We start from the raw sequence: 21,356 nt of genomic DNA on the forward strand, positions 1-21,356 counted from the left end.
ACAGTAACTACAGCCTTCATTACTTAACCCTACAATGTTTACGCTACCCTCAACAGCTAAACTAAATGCCGCTACATATTTATAATAAAAGATTTTTCAACACTTTTTTCCACTTTGCTGTTTTTTCATTACATGTAAGTCAATTTGAAAAGAAATATGGCTAACAAAAAAAATTAATAAACATTATATTTATTTTAATTTAAACTTTGTAAGTATTTAATACAAATTTAAATGTTTTTATTTTGATTTTTAATATTAAATATTAATAAAATATATTGAATAGGATGTCCTCTAGCACAACACATTAAAACAAACGTTCACTGCTGCTGAGTATCAAACAGTATAGATTATTTTTCTTGTTACCAGCATAGCTGAGAGTGATTTTCATATTGACTGATTTGTATTTCATTTCAAGTGTTTACACCACACAGTATTTTCTTGTAACACAGACGATGGACTGCAGTCAGGGTTTTGACAAGGGGAAGTAATCAATCATCACAAAACAGGAACTCTCATCATGTAATTAAATTTACACTGTTAAGAATGCCAGCATCTATTACATTCTGTTGAGAGATTGGTAGAAAGTTGCGCCAAAGGGTTGGCTGTTATTTGCCTGCATTTCCACTCACCAGAATGTAGCACATCTTTGGTCTGAGCCATTAGACATTTAGAATGGAGGAATATTTCACCAGAGCCATTGTGATTTTATACACAACCAGTTACATCTCTGCTGTCACAAACTGTAAGTAAGATTTAACTTTTATTATAGTTTTGTGTTGTTATTCCTTTTATTATAAGCTTTTATAACTTTGATTACCTATAATTATTTATCATTCACGTAAGTATCCTTTTTATTTTCTAGAAAAAATACAACTTATTATGTCTTAAGGAATGGTTATCAGAATGTTGACCAGAAGTCATATACGTATGTAACAGAGCGGCCTTTTCGGGTTTTTCATCTGAAATAAAACCACCAAAACCACCCTTACTTAAAACACTTGAGCCAAAAAAATTGTTCTAGCCTGAGGTCTCAACCTGTTTGTGCAGCCGTTTAGTAATCTTAAACTATCAAACTCTAGCAAACTGTTAACTTAAACAGGTTTAGACTGCAACCAAAACTCAGTGACAAAATCAACATGACATTTAAATGTTTCAATGAACTAGACTAGAGGCAACAGATTTGCTGGCATTTTATAATGTTTGTTTATTTGCACCCCAGTTAAAACTTCAAAATGTCATAAACTTTTCCCTAACCACTTCCTCATCTGTGGTTAGTTTCTACACAGAATACCTTTAGAAGTCTTTGTATCATTATTGCCTGATTGCTTCTTTTTCATATGTAATGCTTACTTGCTAGAAAGTCAAGCCGTGTATGTATGACTACCATTGTCGCTAGTTACAGCATACACTAGAGATGTGAAAGTCCTTGAATTCTTTACATCCGCCATATACAGTATATGAGCAATCCATTGTGTTTCCATAATGACAGTTGGACACTATCATTTACATGTAGTAATGATTTGCGGAATTTTCGCCGTTGCACAGATAATAAAAAGGTTTTTGCACAGAGCATTTATTTTCAATCAACATTTACTATTCAAACTTTTAAATAGAGAAGTTTGTTTATTTCTGTATGTGCTATAAGTTTAATTAAGTTTATATTATATATACATATGTTTATGACAAATATGTATGTCATATTTATGACATATATTTATGTCGTATCTTTGGGAGCTCAACTTAATCCACTTTTAGTGAGTACAAACACACGCGTTTGCACTTGCGTGTTTGTAGTGTGTAGTGTAGCGTAGCGTGGCATAGCGTAATGTAGTGTTTGTTAGGCACATTAATCTCTTGCGTGCAAGAACTTGCGTGCAAAGTCTCAAATTCAAACTTTGCTAAGGATTGTAAGATGTCTTTTGTCCACAGTTGCTACTGCACTAAGTCTACAATAATAACAATGGTAGTTATTAAAGCTGGCAGTATTGTGTTTCACATCCTTTCAGCAAAACTGGTAGTTGAGCTAGCAGCTGGTTCTAATGTCACCAGAACATTTCTATCTTCTAATATAATCATTTTCTGAATTCTTTGCAATATCTATGCATCTTTATGTAATGAGGGCTTCTCTGTTGTCACAAATAATAGATCTACATTAATCCAGGCAAGATTGGTCACCATTGTTTTTTTAAATAATAATATTATTATCATTGTTATTATTATAAATATTAGTACATAGGTAGTACGATATGTGGTGAAAGATTGCCAGGTGTAATAAATATGTACACAATTATTCTTTGTTGTGGAGAGGTGGTTGAGTGGTGCAGGTGGTAGCATGCTTGGGTGGGAGTCCATATATCAGGGTTTGATTCCCATGCAGTGTCATCTTTTTTTTAACGTTGTATGTATGTTTTGGACAAACGGACATGGCTCTTATTATAGTAAAGATAATTATCACTGCTATTATCTTTCTCTATAAATAAAAGTGCTTGTTTGATGGTTTGTTGGTCTTTCGTATGTCTAGTTACAGCGATAAAGTACGCACAAAAATCGCTTCAGCGCAGGAATTGAACTTGGAAACACCATTATGGCAGACAAGCGGGCTAACTACTGCACAACGCAACCACTTTGCCATATTAAGGAATGATTATGGACATGCTTATTACATCTGCCAATTCTTAATGACGATTGGTTAAAATATTCACACTTCACATTTCAGCTAGCACGCTTATACTACTATAAAAAAAAATATGTGCCTAGACTTTCCCAAAATATTATAAATATATATATATATAACATAAGCTTAATTAGACTTATAGCACACACAGAAACAGACAAACTTCTTCATTTAAAAGTTAGAATAGTAAATGTTATACATTATGTTTATTGAAAATAAGTTTTCTGGGCAAACACCTTTTTATTATCTGTGCAACGGCAAAAATTCAGCAAATCATTACTACATGTAAATGATGGTGTCTAACTATCATTATCCAACTATGATTTTTAGATGATATTATATGATTTGATATGATACTATGATTTTTAAACTATATTTCAAGGTTGGTCATCATTTATTGTAACCAAGATAAACATTTCTTAGAAATAAACATTAAAAACTCCTCATTGTGTTTGGCAGAGTTACTAGAATAGAGTTTTTCTAAAATAAACCTACCAAAATGAAGTTGAGTAACATTTGAGGTCATTTGTGATTCCTTATTTCAGATGCTTATGTCGGCCCTTATGATATCTGTGATCCAGAACTGAGTTGGCATAGTATACCGGTCCTTCCTTATGGGCAAATAAGGAGCCCTGGCTATCCTCATCCTGTTCTCCATCCTTACCATTGTGACATCACAGTAATGGTAGAACGAGAATCTTGGTTAGGGATATACACGAGCAGCTTCTCCATTCTTCCTTCTGACAACTGTATCGACAGCAATGAACTAGTGCTATCAAGCAGCATAGGAGGGCCAGCAAAGCATTTCTGTGGAGTGCAGACAGGACTGCTGTACAGAATGTATATGCCATCAGCTGGCAGCTTTGCTCGTTTGAGCTTCAAGACATCTGGAGACGCAGAGAGCGATGCAGTGTTTGAGCTGCACTACATAAGTATGTCCTAGTAATAACTACATTAGTATCTCTATACTATATAACTCACAGTTTTTTTTTTATTAAATCCTGTGTCCATTTATAGCAATTAAAATCTAGCAAAGAAAATTTCGCACAGACCTGGATTTGATCTCAGGACCTCTAGATATCGAGGCAGCAAACTTAACCATTACACTACACGGAATACAATGGAGTCATTGGGCAAATATTCATTACATTGGTTAAGATACTCATGCTTAAAGCACTTGTTTGTGGTTAATAACTAACACTGTTGTTCATTATGCGAAATGATTGTTAAGCTGGCTCAAAACGTGGGTATTATTTTAGTAAAGATCTAGCTTTCCAGTTAAACTCCTCAAATCATTGGGTAATTGTTTTACTACCTGTGCAAGAGAGAGCTATAGAGGGCGTAGAGCTATATTTACATGCATATAGACCATTAAAGCATAACCTCACTAACTGTAAGCTCTCCAGTGTTTAAAGGATTCGCCATGAATCTAAACAGACTTTCGGTAGAGTGAAATCTTTACTTAACTTGACCGAACTATATGTGACTTGACTTTATTTAGGTTCACTTTACTTTACTTGACCTGATTTGATTTTACTTGACCTCACTTAACTTCAAATGGCTTTACTTAACATAACTGAAAATTACTTGACTTTACTTGACTTTACTTGGCTTTACTTTACTTGACTTAACGTGACTTTACTTGACTTAACGTGACTTCACTTGACTTTACTTGACTTTACTTAACTTAACTTAACTTGACTCCATTGTAGTGTTTTTAAGTTAATTTTTACTTGACGTATTTTTGCATGGTTTAACTTGACTTCACTTTATTTTTGTTAAAAATGAGTTAAAAGAAGCCCAACAACTCATGTAATAAAGCTTATGGCAGAAGATATCAAGGGTTAGAAATTATCTTGAATAGTTGAGTTGTTTTAACACTTTAACAAAAACAAAGTGAAGTACGCAAAGTTGAGTGAAGTGAAATAAATGGTATTAGTGAGGATAATAACGTAATCACAATCTAAGCCCATAAAGCAAAACAGCATTTCGTAGCCGTGTTTAAGTAATTCTACATAGATAAAACACTAGACCATTAATAGAAGATAAACAAAGCATATGTACAATGTATCTAACTTTGGTTGGTTGATTATTTGCTGATTCAACGATCGAAAAATATGTTTAACTGCTTATAAATACATGTAGTTTGAAATATATTAAACAAAACTAGTTTATGTCTAAAGTATCTATTACCTATGTTATGTTATAATTGGTTTGGCCAAACTGTTGTAGATACCGTGTTTAGTTTGCCAATATCTTTTAAACATCTTTTTAAAATTTCTGTAGTGGATGTTCTGTACATTTAAACAAAGAAGCATACAAAATATAATTATATATTTCATTGTCAAACTAAGCAACTCTATTTGCTTTGCTGTTTTTCTGATTAATTTCGGCATATCTTCGTAGCCTGCTTTAAACATGATAAGACATGTTTGTAGTGTATGTAGTGTATGTATGTAGTGTATGTATGTAGTGTATGTATGTAGTGTATGTAGTGTATGTATGTAGTGTATGTATGTAGTGTATGTATGTAGTGTATGTTTGTAGTGTATGTATGTAGTGTATGTATGTAGTGTATGTATGTAGTGTATGTATGTAGTGTATGTTTGTAGTGTATGTATGTAGTGTATGTATGTAGTGTATGTATGTAGTGTATGTATGTAGTGTATGTTTGTAATGTATGTATGTAGTGTATGTATGTAGTGTATGTATGTAGTGTATGTATGTAGTGTATGTTTGTAGTGTATGTATGTAGTGTATGTATGTAGTGTATGTATGTAGTGCATGTATGTAGTGTATGTATGTAGTGTATGTTTGTAGTGTATGTATGTAGTGTATGTATGTAGTGTATGTATGTATGTAGTGTATGTATGTAGTGTATGTTTGTAGTGTATGTATGTTTTGCCTGTATGTAGTGTATGTATGTAGTGTATGGATGTAGTGTATGTATGTAGTGTATGTATGTAGTGTATGTATGTAGTGTATGTTTGTAGTGTATGTTTGGTTTTAGTCTCAGTTTTAGTTTTCAATACTTCAAATGCCTATCGTGCAGTTTCCTTATCTTGTAGTTACCTTGCCTTGTAGTTGCTTTACCTTGCAGTTTCCTTACCTTGCAGTTTTCTCACCTTGCAGCTACCTTACCTTGCAGTTGTCTTACCTTGCAGTTGCCTTGCCTTGCAGTTCTTGCCTTGCAGTTGCTTTACCTTGCAGTTTCCTTACCTCACAGTTTCCTTACCTTGCAGTTGTCTTACCTTGTAGTTGCCAAAGCAATATACAACAGAGCAAACATTTCAAGGAGAGTAGAAGCGAACAATATTGGACACATTGTCAGCCACAGTGAATTTACTGACAAACGCACAAGCCCCGGTTATGACACAAATATCAATGCCTCACTAACTCTGACAGGTTTTCGCCCTGGCAGCAACATTAAACTAGACCTTCTGTATTTTGATGTCTACAAAAGTGCCGGAGTTAGCTCACCCTGTACAGACTATCTTAAAATTATTGGCGCCATTCGACCTCTATCCGATCAACAGATACCCAAGTTGTGCGGTCAAAAAGGTACTAGTGACAGCATTGTAAAAACTCTGGTTACATCTGGAGAAGAACTAACATTTACTTTTAGAACCTCTGCCATCAACAACTCTAACAGAGGTTTCCTTATACGATATGAGTTGTTGTTGGATGAGATGACAACTCCATTTTACACTCCTTACTCCACAGAGACCACCTTTGATGAGGAGACTATACCTAGTGGTCAGGACAAGCGCAATCATACAAATGTTAATACCAAAATATCTTCAGGTATGCTGGTTTAACAACCTCTGTGCTTCCATTTTCTCCAAATGTTATCTTTGAAGTCAGGATTGTATTCTATAATACAATTGATATATATTGTTATAAAATGCCCTATGATAACCTTTTCTATTAAGGCTATGTTAAATTATAATATACTTGACTACTGTGATTTTTCCTATAGTTATACTAATATACATGTATTAACATTTTATTATACTCTATAAAGTAATATATCTTAACATATTGCATAGTAACGCAATGCGCTGAAGTTAATTAGTGTTAATTTAGTTTTGAGAGAAATAAAATGATATCATATCACATTGTATTGAATCATATCACATTGTGTCATATGGCATAGTGTTAAATTGTATTATGTAAAGTTGCGTTTTATTATATCATACTATTATATCACACTATTATATAATATTATCATATTATTATGTCATATTATTATATAGGATCACATTGTATGAGGTTTTATTGTGTTATGTCATGTTGTGTGATGGTGTATCAGGTTGACTCAAGTCATATAACATATTATATTATATTATATCGTATTATACAATATAACATTATTTTTATATCGAAATTTTTATATAATCTATCATATTATATAATATTTTTTATGGCATATTTTATTATATTTTGTTACTTCCCAAGATTTGTCGTAAAGTTAGCTACCATTAGTTTGCCGTCATGAGTATAAATGAGCAAGTGCCCTATCACTGGAATATTCATTATTAATTTAATCAATCGTGTTTACTGGAGAATTTTCAACTTTTAATGTCTAGCTTGTTTGCATGGATGTTATAAGAGCTTTGATAGCTTTTTATTATATAATATCATTTACTGATGGTGTGGTGAGGGCAACTCCAATTTTTTTGCATCCAACATGCTTTACTTTTTTAGTAAAACTGGCACAAGAAACAACTCCCAAACAATCAAATTCTGAAAGAGAACCAACAGAAACCACAACAAAAGACACTTATAAAAACATGGCTAAGAGCAATAGAAATGCGCAGCTGTCGCCGAGAAAGCAATTGTCATACACAACAGAGATCACTATCGGAGTCGCATCGCTTATAGTAGTTGTAGCACTGGTGATCATTGTGGTCATTGCGGTCCTTCGACGTGGTCGGCGGCAAAGGTAGATAAAATAAGTGCTTTTTCATTGTAACTGCGACCGTGCAATGATTGAACAAACCTCACAGGTAAATTTTAAGACTATGTAAATCATTTCTTAATAAAGAAAAATTGGAATAGATTTTCTGAGTACAACTTTAAAATTTAAATAGTTCGACATATGGGAGAGTTTATAGCGGAGTTTAAGTTTAAATCAATGTGATGAGTCATAATTAATGTGATGAGTCATAACTCTGTCCAGCCATCAGTAACTGTAGTCAATGTATTAGCCAGCACACCATAGAGTTCTTTCCATAGATAGCGAGTAAGGTATGATAGCCTGAGTTCTACTTATTCATGATTTATGAATCTAAGTTGTTCATACAGCAGACACCCCTACATCGAATATAACTCGTTCTTAGATTGTTTACGCAATAGTGATTTTATGTTATACGAACAGTAAAATACACATAAATTGCCTAATCTGTGCCATTATCTTTATATTATTTTCTTTCTAGCCCTTCAAAATGAAAAAAACTAAACTTAACTTTTCAATTTAATGGCTGTACAGTAACACATAAACTAAAACTAAGAAAAATATTTCAACACTTAAAAATTTTGTATTTTTTCACTTTTTGCAATTTTTGCTTTTTTATCTCACATTTTTATAGATTACAATAAGTATATTTGTATATTGTCAATGACGCTATCTTTCGGCTATCTTCAAAGGTTAACTTCGCTTTGAAATTAATGACAGTTTTTAGTTCATCTACAGCAGACATTCGCTTACATTTGCATATGTCCATAGGTTAGTTTACCTATGGGCATATGCACCTATAGTGGACATATGCGCCTGTGCATAGTTTACCTATGGACATACCTTTATGTCTGGAAAACACATGTACCAATAAAATTAAGTTGTTGTATATGAAATTGTAAACTTAAGTTCACATGTATGAATACAGTAACATGGATTTGTCTCCAAAACTACTTCCTGCTAAAACTAGCCTAGCCTTACCTACAATGCTAGGTTCAATGTGTAGATCAAACTTGTCCAAATCATTATCAGCCACAAAAGTAGTGCAGATATTATTGTTTTAAAATCAACAACTTCTGTGCTGCCTTTGTGCCAGAACATACAGCAGCCTTGGCTATTAGTCATTCATTATTTATTCATTCAAGTCAGTGATGTTTTTATGGTTACTAATATCGTAAATACATTGCTATATGGGAAGGACTCCCATCAAAACTGTTGGTATAAACAGCTGTGTGTTGCTAGACTGAAATATCAAAACAACTCAAATTGCTAAAATACCTATAACCCTTTGCAGAAATATTCAAGAATGTTTGAATTTTTTAAAATTTGTTTGTATATAATGTAACTCAGCTTACCATGGCACCATTTGATGTCACCGTGGTTTACTGAGGACCGCAGAAGTCTGAGTCTAATGTTCTCATTTAAAATGTACAGTAGCCATATTTCTGGCATACCATTGCCCTTAACTAAGTTTCGTTAATCTACGGTTACTATGACATTCAAAAAACATTCAGTGATGAACTGGCTTAAAAACTATTTATATACATGGATTTTACATCTAATGTTCAAGAGATACCTAATATTTGATGTTTCAAATAAGTGCCAGATGCTTATATATTTTTAGTCAACAAACCTTGAAATGGTTTTTGTACCTGTTGGTTTTTAAGACTTGACGAGTAATCAATACGATTGTCATTGCAAATCATTATTCTAACTAGCATGGAAAGCTTACAACTTCATCCTAGCATCAATCTGAATATCTACAATATTATAAATATTTTAGCGAGGAAGGCTGCTATTCTGAAAACATCTTCTCCGTGAGAAACCTGCCTCAGCCCTATATTTCTAGAGAAACTCAAGCCGGGGGTATGTAGCACTACACACTTATGGCTATGAGGAGATACCATTTTATAACAAGCCTAGACCAAATACAAAAAGCTAATGGCTTGAGTTAGCACCCAAGTGGAGCATATTTGTCTCAAGTCATATAGCACCTAAATGGAGCCTGGTACTTACCAGCTGGTAAGTAACAGCTTAACAGCTGGTACTTACCTAAAAACGTGATTGTTAGCAGTCTGATTTTTTTTAACCGTACATTTTTTTCTTTTATTTTGTGGAACCAGTTATCAACTTCCTGTTATTAAAATGCAGCTGCAGTGGTCATCAGAAAATGTCTCTTCATACTTAATAACACGATCAGCATGTTCATAGATCAAATATGAGAATTTCAAAAACTGTTATGTAAAATAATTTGTTACTATTACTGTATTATATTCAATATTTTACCATATTTGAACTGCTAAAACACATTTTGATATATTTTCAAACATATAATTTGACTTTATCGCATTGCATTAAATCATATCGTTACATACAGCCACGCTTTGCGTCGCTTTGATTGCAGCGATCATACCGTATCATAGTGTATTTTATTGCATTTCAATGCAACGCATCACGTTGCAATGCATTATTGCATTGCATTGTAATGTAATGCATTGCAGTATGATACAATGCATTATGTTGCATTGTATCATGCTGCAATGCATTATTTTGCATTGTGTTGCTTGCAATGTAATGCATTGCATTATACTGCAATGTATTATGTTGCATTGCACATTAAAAATGCATTGCAATGTGATGCAATGCATTGATTGCAATGTAATGCATTACATCACACTGCAATGTATTATGTTGCATTGCACATTACAAATGCATTGCAATATGATGCAATGCATTACATTATACTATTGTATTGCATTATATTGCAATCCAATGCATTTTATTGCACTAAGTTGAATCAAATAACACGTATTGAACATCAAATACAAAATACTGATTTGAACAGTTACGTTGATCTTTAACCCTAACTCTAATGCCCTTTAATACAAGTTTGTATATAATTGAGTTGATTTTATTGAATTTTTCAAGTTAGGTTTACTGCTGAATAGTGAATACAGGTTATATTAGGAGTTACAATTCTCTATACATTTGTGATTTTATAAACATTCTCCTACCTAATAGAATAATAACATACAGCATAACACCGGCACAGCCAAAAGTTTTATCCGTAAAGGTTTCCTATCTTGAATAGAGATAAATATGAGTGAACAGCATTGCTGCTAATACACTGAAGCCTTGGTTCTACCACAGAAACTACTGAAGAGAATATATACTACAATGACTTGGAGGTATTTGATGAACATAATAGAACACAGGATGAAGAAGAGAACTTTTACCATCTAGTAGAAGAACCCTCTTGTTCAAATGATCAGATATCCTGTAACGGCAGCGAGCCGGCAGCATGTGAGCTACACATCGACACACAAAGGTGAAGGAATAGTTTAATTATCATTGGGATAGCAGAATAGTAAAAATAACGATGCACTTGCCACCTTATATCAAATAAACTGCAGCAATTGATGAGAAGGAATTTAGAAACAATAAAGATTAACAGCGAGTGGTTGTTTTTGAGTTAGCAAATGATTAACAGTTTACCGATACCGTTTGGTTGGCAGAATGTTAGTTTCTAGCTTTGCGTGTCAGCAATAGTAAAAGTTAACACTGCTGACACCAAGTTAGGTAACATGAGCCCCAGTTAACGCGTGTTAGTCAAAAAGTTAGTGTTAACAGTAAGATGAGGTAGTATTAGCATAACCTGTTAACATTGTTGTTTAAGAATAATGCTAGTTATCACTAGTATTAGTTAATTCTAGTGTCTGTTAACTTATACACAACTAAATGCAGTTAGAGGTAACATTCAAGTGACCTAACCTTAAATCATTTAGTCAGTTAGCATTAGCCTGTGATTGTGGCAATCAACATACCGTAGACCTTCTGTGTTAGTAGAGAGCAGTATACCTAATCAGCCAATCAGCCAACCTAGTCAGCCAATCAGCCAACCTAATCAGCCAATCAGCCAATCAGCCAACCTAATCAGCCAATCAAAATCAAGTTTAAGAACAGTGTAACTCACTTCTTGAGAAAAGAAAGTTTTGAACTAGGCAATTTGAGCACAACTTTAAAATTCAAACAATCGATGTTTCTGGGTTTTATCCTTTAATTAATGTGATGAGTCATAACTCAATTGAGTCATCAGTGACTTAGTCATCACTAGCTATCAGTGTTGAGGTAGCAATACAATCTAACCAGCCAACCAAAGTTATAAATTGGTACAGACAGTAAGGAAAGTGTTGCTGCTTTTAAATCAACTAAATTTACAGAGTAAAACTGCATATTCTATTACAGCGGTCAACTTACCAAAGAGAGCACCATGTCTGCTAAAAACTCTGCTGAACTACCAGAAAGCTTGGAGATGGTTGACAATGATTTCTACACATCTAGCGACGCTTAAATGAATGTAAACATTTTTAGCTTTTTGTCAACATTTTCGATGGTTTTTGATTTTTATTAGCATTTTCTGTAATTAAGAGCAGTCAATGAGAGTTTCTTTTTTAAATTTTTATGTGTATTTGAAATATTGCAAAAAAATGAATTATTTTAATAAGATAACAAAACTATAATAGTTCAGTTACCCAATATGCTTCGAAAATTCTTGCCAAGTTTTTAATGAGTCAACCATTTCTGGATCACTTCTTTTTGTAAAAAATCTCTGAAAGGAGGTTGATTGATAGATGGGTGAAATGGTAGAGATAAAAATAGAAAGAAATGAACCAGGCTTACACCAAAGTCACTGGGTTACTTCTCCTGTTTACTCTGAGAGAAGGCAGAGGTAGAAAGTACATGTATAGGTAGACAAAGCGGGCGGCACCAGCAATGCAAAGGTGGCAGGAAACTATAATGTGACTAGGTAAAAAAATGGCTTAATATCAGAAGTTGTAGGAGGTTGAAAAACACTGGGAAATTGTGGAAGGCTGTGGAAGGTTGCAGAACACTTTAGAAGATTGTAGAAGGTCATGGAAGGTTGTAGAAGGCTCAAAAGATTGTAGAAGATTGTAGAGGGTTTTTGAAAGATGTAGAAAGTTGTAGAAGGTTGTAAAAGAGCAGCTGCATAAAATTAGGGGTCACCAGCCAAGCCTACCAGAAAGTTGAGTTCCTGTAATCATGTAATCATGTTGACACTATTTGTAATAAGGTCACGAAATCATTGACTTTGCTCCAATTTTGCAGACCATATATTAACTCCAAATCTGCCACAGGATTTTATTATCAGTTTATATTTTGCCATAATATTTATGGTATACACAGTTATTATTATTTTTGTTTTAAAAAAGAACATTCCGACTAACTGCAAATCTACATCATATTCTAGTATATCTTATTTCCATGAATGACCTTTCCAAATCTTTGCATCATTTTAATCTACTTATGAATGCTAAATGTTTATTATACGTCAATTTAAGGTCTCAAGATATTTCATGGTTTGTGTCCTCATTTGTTACGGGGCAGTTACAGGTTTTCAACTCATTTCAACTTACTTGATATGAACAAGGTGCATATAAACATACAAACAATTATTTTTAAAATAACCTTGGTAGCTGCTTTAATACTGTTCCACCTAACATCCGTTTTCTTATCAGAGAAAGGTATTTTAAACGCTATATTCCAAACCATTTACTGCCAGTAGTCAATAAATGAAACAGTTGTTCAATAAAACCATAAAATCACCTCAAATAATAAACACAATTTCATGTTAAAAACAACTATACCTTCTGATAAAATTTGACGTGAGTAACAGGGATAGCCGAATGGCAGAGAAAGGCTTTTGACATCACATGAGAATTGAACCGACACACCAGAAGTCTAAAATCGTAAAACCGAACAGACAATGTCAGGTCCAATTTTGTTTGGGCCTTCCTAATGTAACTGATCAAACAAACTTCTGCTACACTGCAAACACAATATTGATTTTACTTCTTCAAGCCAATAACAGGTTTAGAGATCTTTCATAGTTTGTGTCCTCAGTTCAGCTAGCTAGCTTCCTTCTGAGAATTTTTTTAAAGTTCTCTGATTTCGCAGCTGAGCTGACCAATACGAAAATATTATAAGATATATATTTTTGTATTGTCAGTTTTATTATATATACGTATTATATATTTTAAAATGATGTAGTTGTCTATCAGGCAGAGCTGTGATAAGGTCTGCACACCTCAAAAACCTTTGCAAGTAAAATCTTGGGTGCAAATCAGACAGACAGAAAGTTATTCTCCAAAAGATACACTCAATGATTTATCTGCCAATTCTTTTAACCTTTTAACTTTTTAACCTTTTAACCTTTTGTCAAAAGAGATAAGATGTATCCCTAAACATAGTATTTTCCAGTTTCCTTTTTGTATAAATTTCTGTTTTTGCATAATACCCTTTTATTTAATGTTTTGCGGCACTATTTTTAAAACATTTTTTCAATAAAAATGATTATAAAGTATCCAATAAAAAAAGATGTATATTTCCGGAGCCACTCATATTTGGTGAGGTAGCCTTGACCAGCCTGTCTGTATTACGCTACAAGTAGAAACGGTTGCATACATAAGTACATACATGTAGCTCTGTTCTCAACGATATATTTCGTAGCCATGTTGACACGCTTCTACTAGCTCAGCTATGAATAAGTGAAAACCTCAGAATGACAGGCTGTGAAATTGATTTCTGGTAATTAATCTGGATCAGTGACACAATCTTGGCATTTCCATAGACTTTTACAGCTAGTTGGTTGCAATAATTGAGGGTGTCTACATGGAAGTATGCTTCATAGCTAGCCTGTGCTTCCTTATGACATCAGCGAGTCTGGAGCCTTCATTACCCTTGTGATAAATTATTCCTCTACAGTCAAAAATTCAAGCTAGGTTCACATAAATGACCTGTTAGGTAACTTTTGTTTACCAGAGATTACTTCCTACTTTTATAATAAAATAACATCACAATAAATCTGTTTCCTCATTTTTTGTTTCAGAGTTTTCCTATCATGATGATCAGTCCAACCAGCCATCATGCTTGTCAGCAATAGTTTTTATTATTTAGCCAAGCACTGCTGCCTGATGTTAAACAGCAATTTGTTTTAATAAATAAAATAAAGGTAAACAAAATTTGCCAAGTAGTGTTTTAGCTAGAAAATTTCAAAGTGTTTTCTTCAATATATTTTGTTTCATGCAAAATATAAAAATACCATGTTTTATGAATCCCTTCCTAGAGTAATACTAATGAGTAGTCAAAGCTCTAAGAAAATTTTAGCCAAAGTAGTAATTAAGTTTCACTAAAGAGTGAGCACTAACATCAAAACATGTAATAGAAAGACTCTAACAGCTGGTCAATTGTTTTGCAAATCTGATAAATTCTTCTTGTTAGTTTTTAAAAATTGCTTATTTGCTAGACAAAGGTGAGGACTGTTTGTTAACCTGCTGCCACTAGGGCATTGTAAAAATAGATCCTAAAACACTTATAATGAAGTTCCCACATCTGGCATCACTCAGTTTCTAAAGCTCAACTCTGCAATCTCTTTATAGCGAGATAAGTGAGTTAATTTTTAAGTTTTTTTGTTAATCAAGTATTTTCGTTTGCTGCGAAATGTTCTGAAATGCAACAGTGAATGTAGGCCAAGTCACTACTTAACTGTAGTGTACTGTTGTAGGGGAATCAGAATATGTTTGTTAGGCCGCTGTGGCAGAAGGTGCAGACTGCCGGAACGGAAAGGAAGTAATTTAAAACGTTAATTACTTGTACTTCCATTGTATAACCTAATAGGGGATTATGTATGTTGAATTAGACTGACTGATTAGAATCAGATATTCCTCCAGTGCCACAAGTTAGAGCAACTTGGCTCTAATTTGGTCTCTGCTTCCTCATTTTAAACACTTCAAATTCCTTTTCCTTTATAAAAAAATTTTTGCTGTTTTTTTTGGTGTTATGGTTATTATTACTAGTACCCTGGCTGTATTGAGTCAGGCGTGGCAATAAAGCGCAAAGAATAAGCATCTTCACAATTATTCCAAAGGTCTGGCAGGTTGTTGGTTGGTGCAGTTCACCATGCTGAAGGTTTTGAGTTCTAATCTCAAAAGTTGTAATTGTTTCTCTCAACCCCTAATCATGGACGGATGTGGCTCTTATTATAGTAAGGATTGTTATTGTAAAGCACTTAGTTAGGCATGTTACTTAAAGCTGTTTTAGTAAATTAGCTCCGCAAACAAGTAAACCTTTATTACAAAAACACATCAAAATCAAAATTCCAAAATCCGTGATATAGCTTATATATGCCTACACAATACACATCATACACGTGTATAGCGGCAACTTTGTGTTGTTATACAAGCTCGGATCAGTCTATGTGGACCTGCTACCGATAATACATATATAATCCGGTACCATCTGTGCATGGGTTGGGTGGACAACGACTCAACCCCCATACAAATGGGGAGGGTGAGCTGACCTAAGGCGACCTAAGGCTAAATGAGAATTATGACGTCACATTTTGAGTACCTGAACCAAGTGTTTTTTTTGCAGGACATACTTTTGATACCCTGTTTTTCATAGTTCTATTATTCTTTGTGTGTTGAATATAGGCTCATTCGAAAGCCAAGACTGATGTATTGAAATATATAATAAAAAATTATGTAATTTATGTGCTTGAAAGAAGCAAAAGCAGTATCAGTAAAAAGACTGCGATATACTAGTGATGCATCGCCGCATCACCTTGAGAGCAAGGATAAACCAATCTTCTAACAGCCATTCGCTGCGACACGATGGAAATGATAGTGTGTCTCCACCTGTTTTTGCTTGCTGGATACCATTTCAGTCCTGTCGAGAGAGTGAGTCTGATGCGGTGAAAGCCAGAAATCATTTTAACATTCACACGAGGCTCTATGGAATATAGCTCTATGGAATACAATCATAGACAGTCGTAGTCACCTTGAATGACTTTAAGAAACTATTGCAACATCATATAGTCAGCATGCTATGAATCATTGAGGCAAAAAGAATATATACATTTAGCAATGTAAGTTGAAAATGTGATATTACTATTAGATTGAAATATTTGAAAATGGCTTAATGTTTCTGATAATAATTTTAGTAATAAATGCTCATATATGTATGCTGCCATACTATGTAGTCAGCATGCATCGAAGGCTTCAGTACCTAGAAGTCAGGCTAAAAATTCAAGCCTCGGCTAAAGCATAGGGCATTTGAAAGAAAGCGATGCCCGCATCAAATTTAGCAAAACTATTACAAGTGTCGCTAATTATTGAAAATTTAATGATCACATGCCATTTTCAGCCTGATCACGGATAGTTTGAAATTCATTCAATTACAACCATGTCATTGCCCTACAGGCAGAAGCACCAGGGGATCTCAATGAAGGCTGTGCTAAAATCAAAACCTTTTAGTTTGCCGCTAGTGTGCATACAACTTCATAATAGACCCACTTACATGGATGCCTCTTTTCATAAACTGTATGAAGAGAGGTCAACGCATGGGTCAAGAGAGTCAAGCACCTTGCATATTTCCTTCAATGAAATTATCTCGTTTACGTTTAATAAAAGTGAATCAATTATGGATAAATTGCTTTGGACATGAAACTACTGCGTTTCCGTGCTTCTAGCTAGTTGCTTCAAGTCAGCCGCAAAGAAAGCAAGAAGAAAATTTGCCTACGCGCAGGTAAGCTAGTATTAATGTCTAACATGTAAGACCTAAGGAAGACTTTGAAACTTTTTAAGAGCTCATCAACAATAGTTAAAAAGCAATATGTTTATCGATACTATTAGGCCTACTAGTAGTCTGGTAGTCTGGTAGTCTCATGCGCCGTGAGAGATCGTCATGTCTATTGACCATTGTCTATTCGTCTGTTCACATTTCTGCCACAAAGCAACCTTATTCTCAGGTTGGTGCAGTTATTCTAAATTATCAGGTTGATTATCTCAGTTGGTTGGAGTGTTAGTCTAAGCTAAATGCCATGAGCTCAAGCACACCATGTTAGCCATCTCTTTAACCCGGTGTACAGAATGTTACACAACGTATGTATATATAGTTAGTAACGCATGTCTAGCTATAGACATACGTTGTGTATGTCTATAGCTAGCTATACACATGTATTGTATGTATATATATATATATATACTCATGCTACAGACAGTACTGTTTCGGCTATTGAAGCCTCATCAGTGCAGCTCAGAGCTTTGGCGAGGGACACAAATCCCATTACCAATGAGTGTTGACTTCCTGCCATGAAACAACTAGGTCGTTTCACAGACTTTAAGAAAGTCAATGTGCTGGCACCAGAGTGCTCAAATCACAAAAGTGATGAGCTTTGCACAAAGGCTAATAGTGCCGCACCTCTCACAGAGTGCTCAACCAAACCAAAGTTAGGGAGCATATACTCATGCTACAGACAGTACTGTTTCGTACTGTTTCGTACAGTACTGTACTGTTATATATATATATATATATATATATATATATATATATATATATATATATATATATATATATAAATAAATATATATATATATAAATATATATATATATATATATATATATATATATATATATATTAGCCAAACATATGTATTGTATATAGCCTACATATATATATATGTGTGTGTGTGTGTGTGTGTGTGTACAATATACATACTGTAAACTTCATTTTGTGCTCCATTTTGTCCAATTTATTTAATTAATATGAATGAGCCGAACATCAATCATTATATTAATCCAATAGATTGGTATAATGAGTCAGCATATCAATCTATTGGATCTATATCAATCAGCAGAACTGCTACACTTGGAGAGTCACCTAAAGGTTGACTCGCAACAAATTTCACATTACAGTTCTTTGGTATCAAAAGATTCACCATGTCTTACTCTGCTGTGTTGTAGGTTCAAAATATGTGGGAATGTGATTACAAGCTCTTAAAAGCTCAAAAACGAACAGTTAATCAAAGCCACGCAAGACCGCCATAGTTTGGATTCTCTTTCCATAACGGCTCAAATGGGACGTAGTTGTAGTTGTTATAAGATGGTTTCTGTTTACACTTTCATGCAACCTCATTCGTCGAAATATTTCACAAATATGCTTCACGCATTCAATAAAACTATGTCTATTGTTCTTACGCTTCTGTTTTGTCGCCATTGTAATGCATTCACTTTTAGCACTGATATCTTATAACCTACCGTAAAAAATTGTTTAATTTTTAACCTTAGCTCGAAGGAGTACATATCATTGTCTGATAATCATGACGAGCCTGTTGGTCACCTGTGATAATCGAAAAGTGCTGCAGAAATTATTTGCGAAGCATTGGATCACATGATCAGATTACGACTAGACGATTAGACCAAGTCAAAATAAAGCTGTAAAGTAATGAGCATCTATATTTGATACGGGGTCTTTGGTAAAACCCGAAGTGTTTGTCATAAACTAGTGCTACGAGAAGTTTTATATTGAGCCTTTTATTGGCCTTTCAATTCACGTGAGAACATCACGTGACAAAACAATAACCAAATGTAATGACTACGTCAGAGAAATAAACTGATTTCAATCTAGTGAATCTTTTGATACCAAATAACTGTGATGTGACTTTTGTTGCACGTCAACCTTTTAAGTAAGCCCTTAGAATGTCTGGAGTTGTCTTCACATAAAACAACAAATGTTATTGGAAGCCTTTTTCATAAAAATCTTTAATTACCTTCAAACAATAATTACATTTGAAAAACTTAAAAATTAATTGGTTCTTCACGCAGAAAATTATTATCATTCATTATTATCACTATTATCTGTCATGAAAATGCATGATAATGTTCACTGTTGTATCATCTACAATTGTCACAATATTTATGTTATAATATATGGTTATATGTACAGCGTAATTTATGGTTTTATGTGTGGTATAATCTTTGGCTATATTTTTGACATAATATGGTTTACTTTATGGTTGTATCTATGGTATGAATCTATGATTACATCTATGGTGTAATTTATGGTTACATCTATGGCATACTTTGTGGTTATATGTATGGTGTAATCTATGGCTTTGTCTATGATCTAATCTATGGTTATTATTATGCTATAACCTAGTTATGCCTTTATAGTATGAATCGATGATTACACCTATGGTATAATCCATAGTCATCTATGGTATAATCTATGGTTATATCAATGGTATAATCTATGGTTATGTCTATGGTTGTATATGACATAATTTATAGAAATAAATATGGCATAATCTATGGTTATGTTATATCTATGGCATAATCTATGGCTATATTTGTGGTATAATCTATTGTTATATCTGCTATATAATCTATGGTTATATTTATGGTAGCAGATAGCAAATAGAGCAAGTAACTAAATAAATATAAATATAAATAACTATTAACCAATAAATCAATATCGTTACGGCTATAAGCTGTATAGCGCATGAAAAACTTAAATCTTTTATATTCTCAAGATCTTATGACTAAACAATGTATTTATCCAAAATATACTATAATATATTACAATGTAATATATTATAGTATATTATACAATAATTACTATATATTAGATATATATATTTTTATAACAGTTTTATAATGATACTGAATTATTATAAAATAATTCAGTAAAATAATATAGTATTATAAAATGTATTATGAGGAAATATAATGCTAACCGTGTAAAATTATAAAGTATATGCTAACGGCACTAGATGCAGCTCATTAAGGAATTAGTAACTTGAAGTGTAAATAGAGGCTAGAAGTAAGTGCATAACTGTCTCTACGCGCTAAATACTGCCTTAAGTAAGGCATTACAATAATTCATTCTAATGTTCATCTAAAATATTCAGAATCTAGCAGTTAGAATGAGAGGAAAGAGACATTTTAGTGGATCTCTCGGATTCAGTTGATTTCATACACTAGTCATAATTTCACCACTATTATATTTTGGCCAAAAAGATGCTGCAAGTGGAATAGGTGTGAGGATAACTTAAAATCTGCAGCCTCTAGTTTAAAGCTTTTGTTGATGTTGTAACGCTGCAACGCTGTTTTATTATTCAAAGCATGTCAAGCGGTTGCCTGTCATCGAATCAAGTTTCACTCATAGTTCAAATACTAGCTAACAAAGCGGGTCATTGTGTGTGGTAATCACATTAATATAAAGCATTGTCAGGGAGTCACGAAATAATGCATTGTGCCCGATGCTGATGTTTGGCAACATCAGTGACTGCATTCACCCAAATAAACCCTTTCAGTTTAGACCATTTCTTTCCATCTTTACTAGTAACTAGCCATATTGGATTCTCGGATTATGCCATTTTTAGTTAAACTTATGTGATTGGTTCAACAGCAATAAAAACCTTCTAAAATCGAGACAATTTGCAAGCCGATAGAAAGAGAAGACAACTGTGTATTTAACTATTTATAAAGTTCAAGTTACTGTATTCTATTTTAAAGTTATTCTACCAAATGTACTTTGATTACTTAAAATATTGTTATTTGCTAGTAAACATTTGTACAAAAAAAATTATTTTATTCAGACAGCATAGGAATGTTCCAAATGAGTTTATTTTTAAAAAAGAATTGATTGTTTGTCATATTTCTGTAAAATTGTTTGAGACATTGCACCAGCTTAGTGATACTGTGTGTTGGCATAAAGTTTGTTGTTTGGTCATTGGCAGAAGACTATATGATTTTGAATTTCATGATTTTTTTGCGTAGTTACAGAGCATGTTCTCTAATCTCTATTTTTCTCTCTTTCGCCTTCCCTATCAGTCGTTTTGTCAATCACTGTCTTATGGTTTACAC

At 33.5% G+C, this 21,356-nt stretch overlaps 1 protein-coding gene across 1 annotated transcript; it reads left to right on the forward strand.

The window, feature by feature from the left end:
• The first annotated feature begins 582 nt into the window (after positions 1-582).
• LOC137387669 (uncharacterized) lies at positions 583-12,162 on the forward strand. The gene is made up of 7 exons (XM_068074152.1): positions 583-742; positions 3,220-3,606; positions 5,933-6,478; positions 7,382-7,619; positions 9,415-9,497; positions 10,782-10,959; positions 11,877-12,162. Exons 1-7 carry the CDS (start codon positions 673-675, stop codon positions 11,980-11,982), a joined length of 1,608 nt encoding a protein of 535 aa, XP_067930253.1. The 5' UTR covers positions 583-672; the 3' UTR covers positions 11,983-12,162.
• The last annotated feature ends 9,194 nt before the right edge of the window (positions 12,163-21,356 follow it).

This window comes from Watersipora subatra, chromosome 2 (assembly GCF_963576615.1).
Source record: "Watersipora subatra chromosome 2, tzWatSuba1.1, whole genome shotgun sequence".
Lineage (NCBI taxonomy): Eukaryota > Metazoa > Bryozoa > Gymnolaemata > Cheilostomatida > Watersiporidae > Watersipora > Watersipora subatra.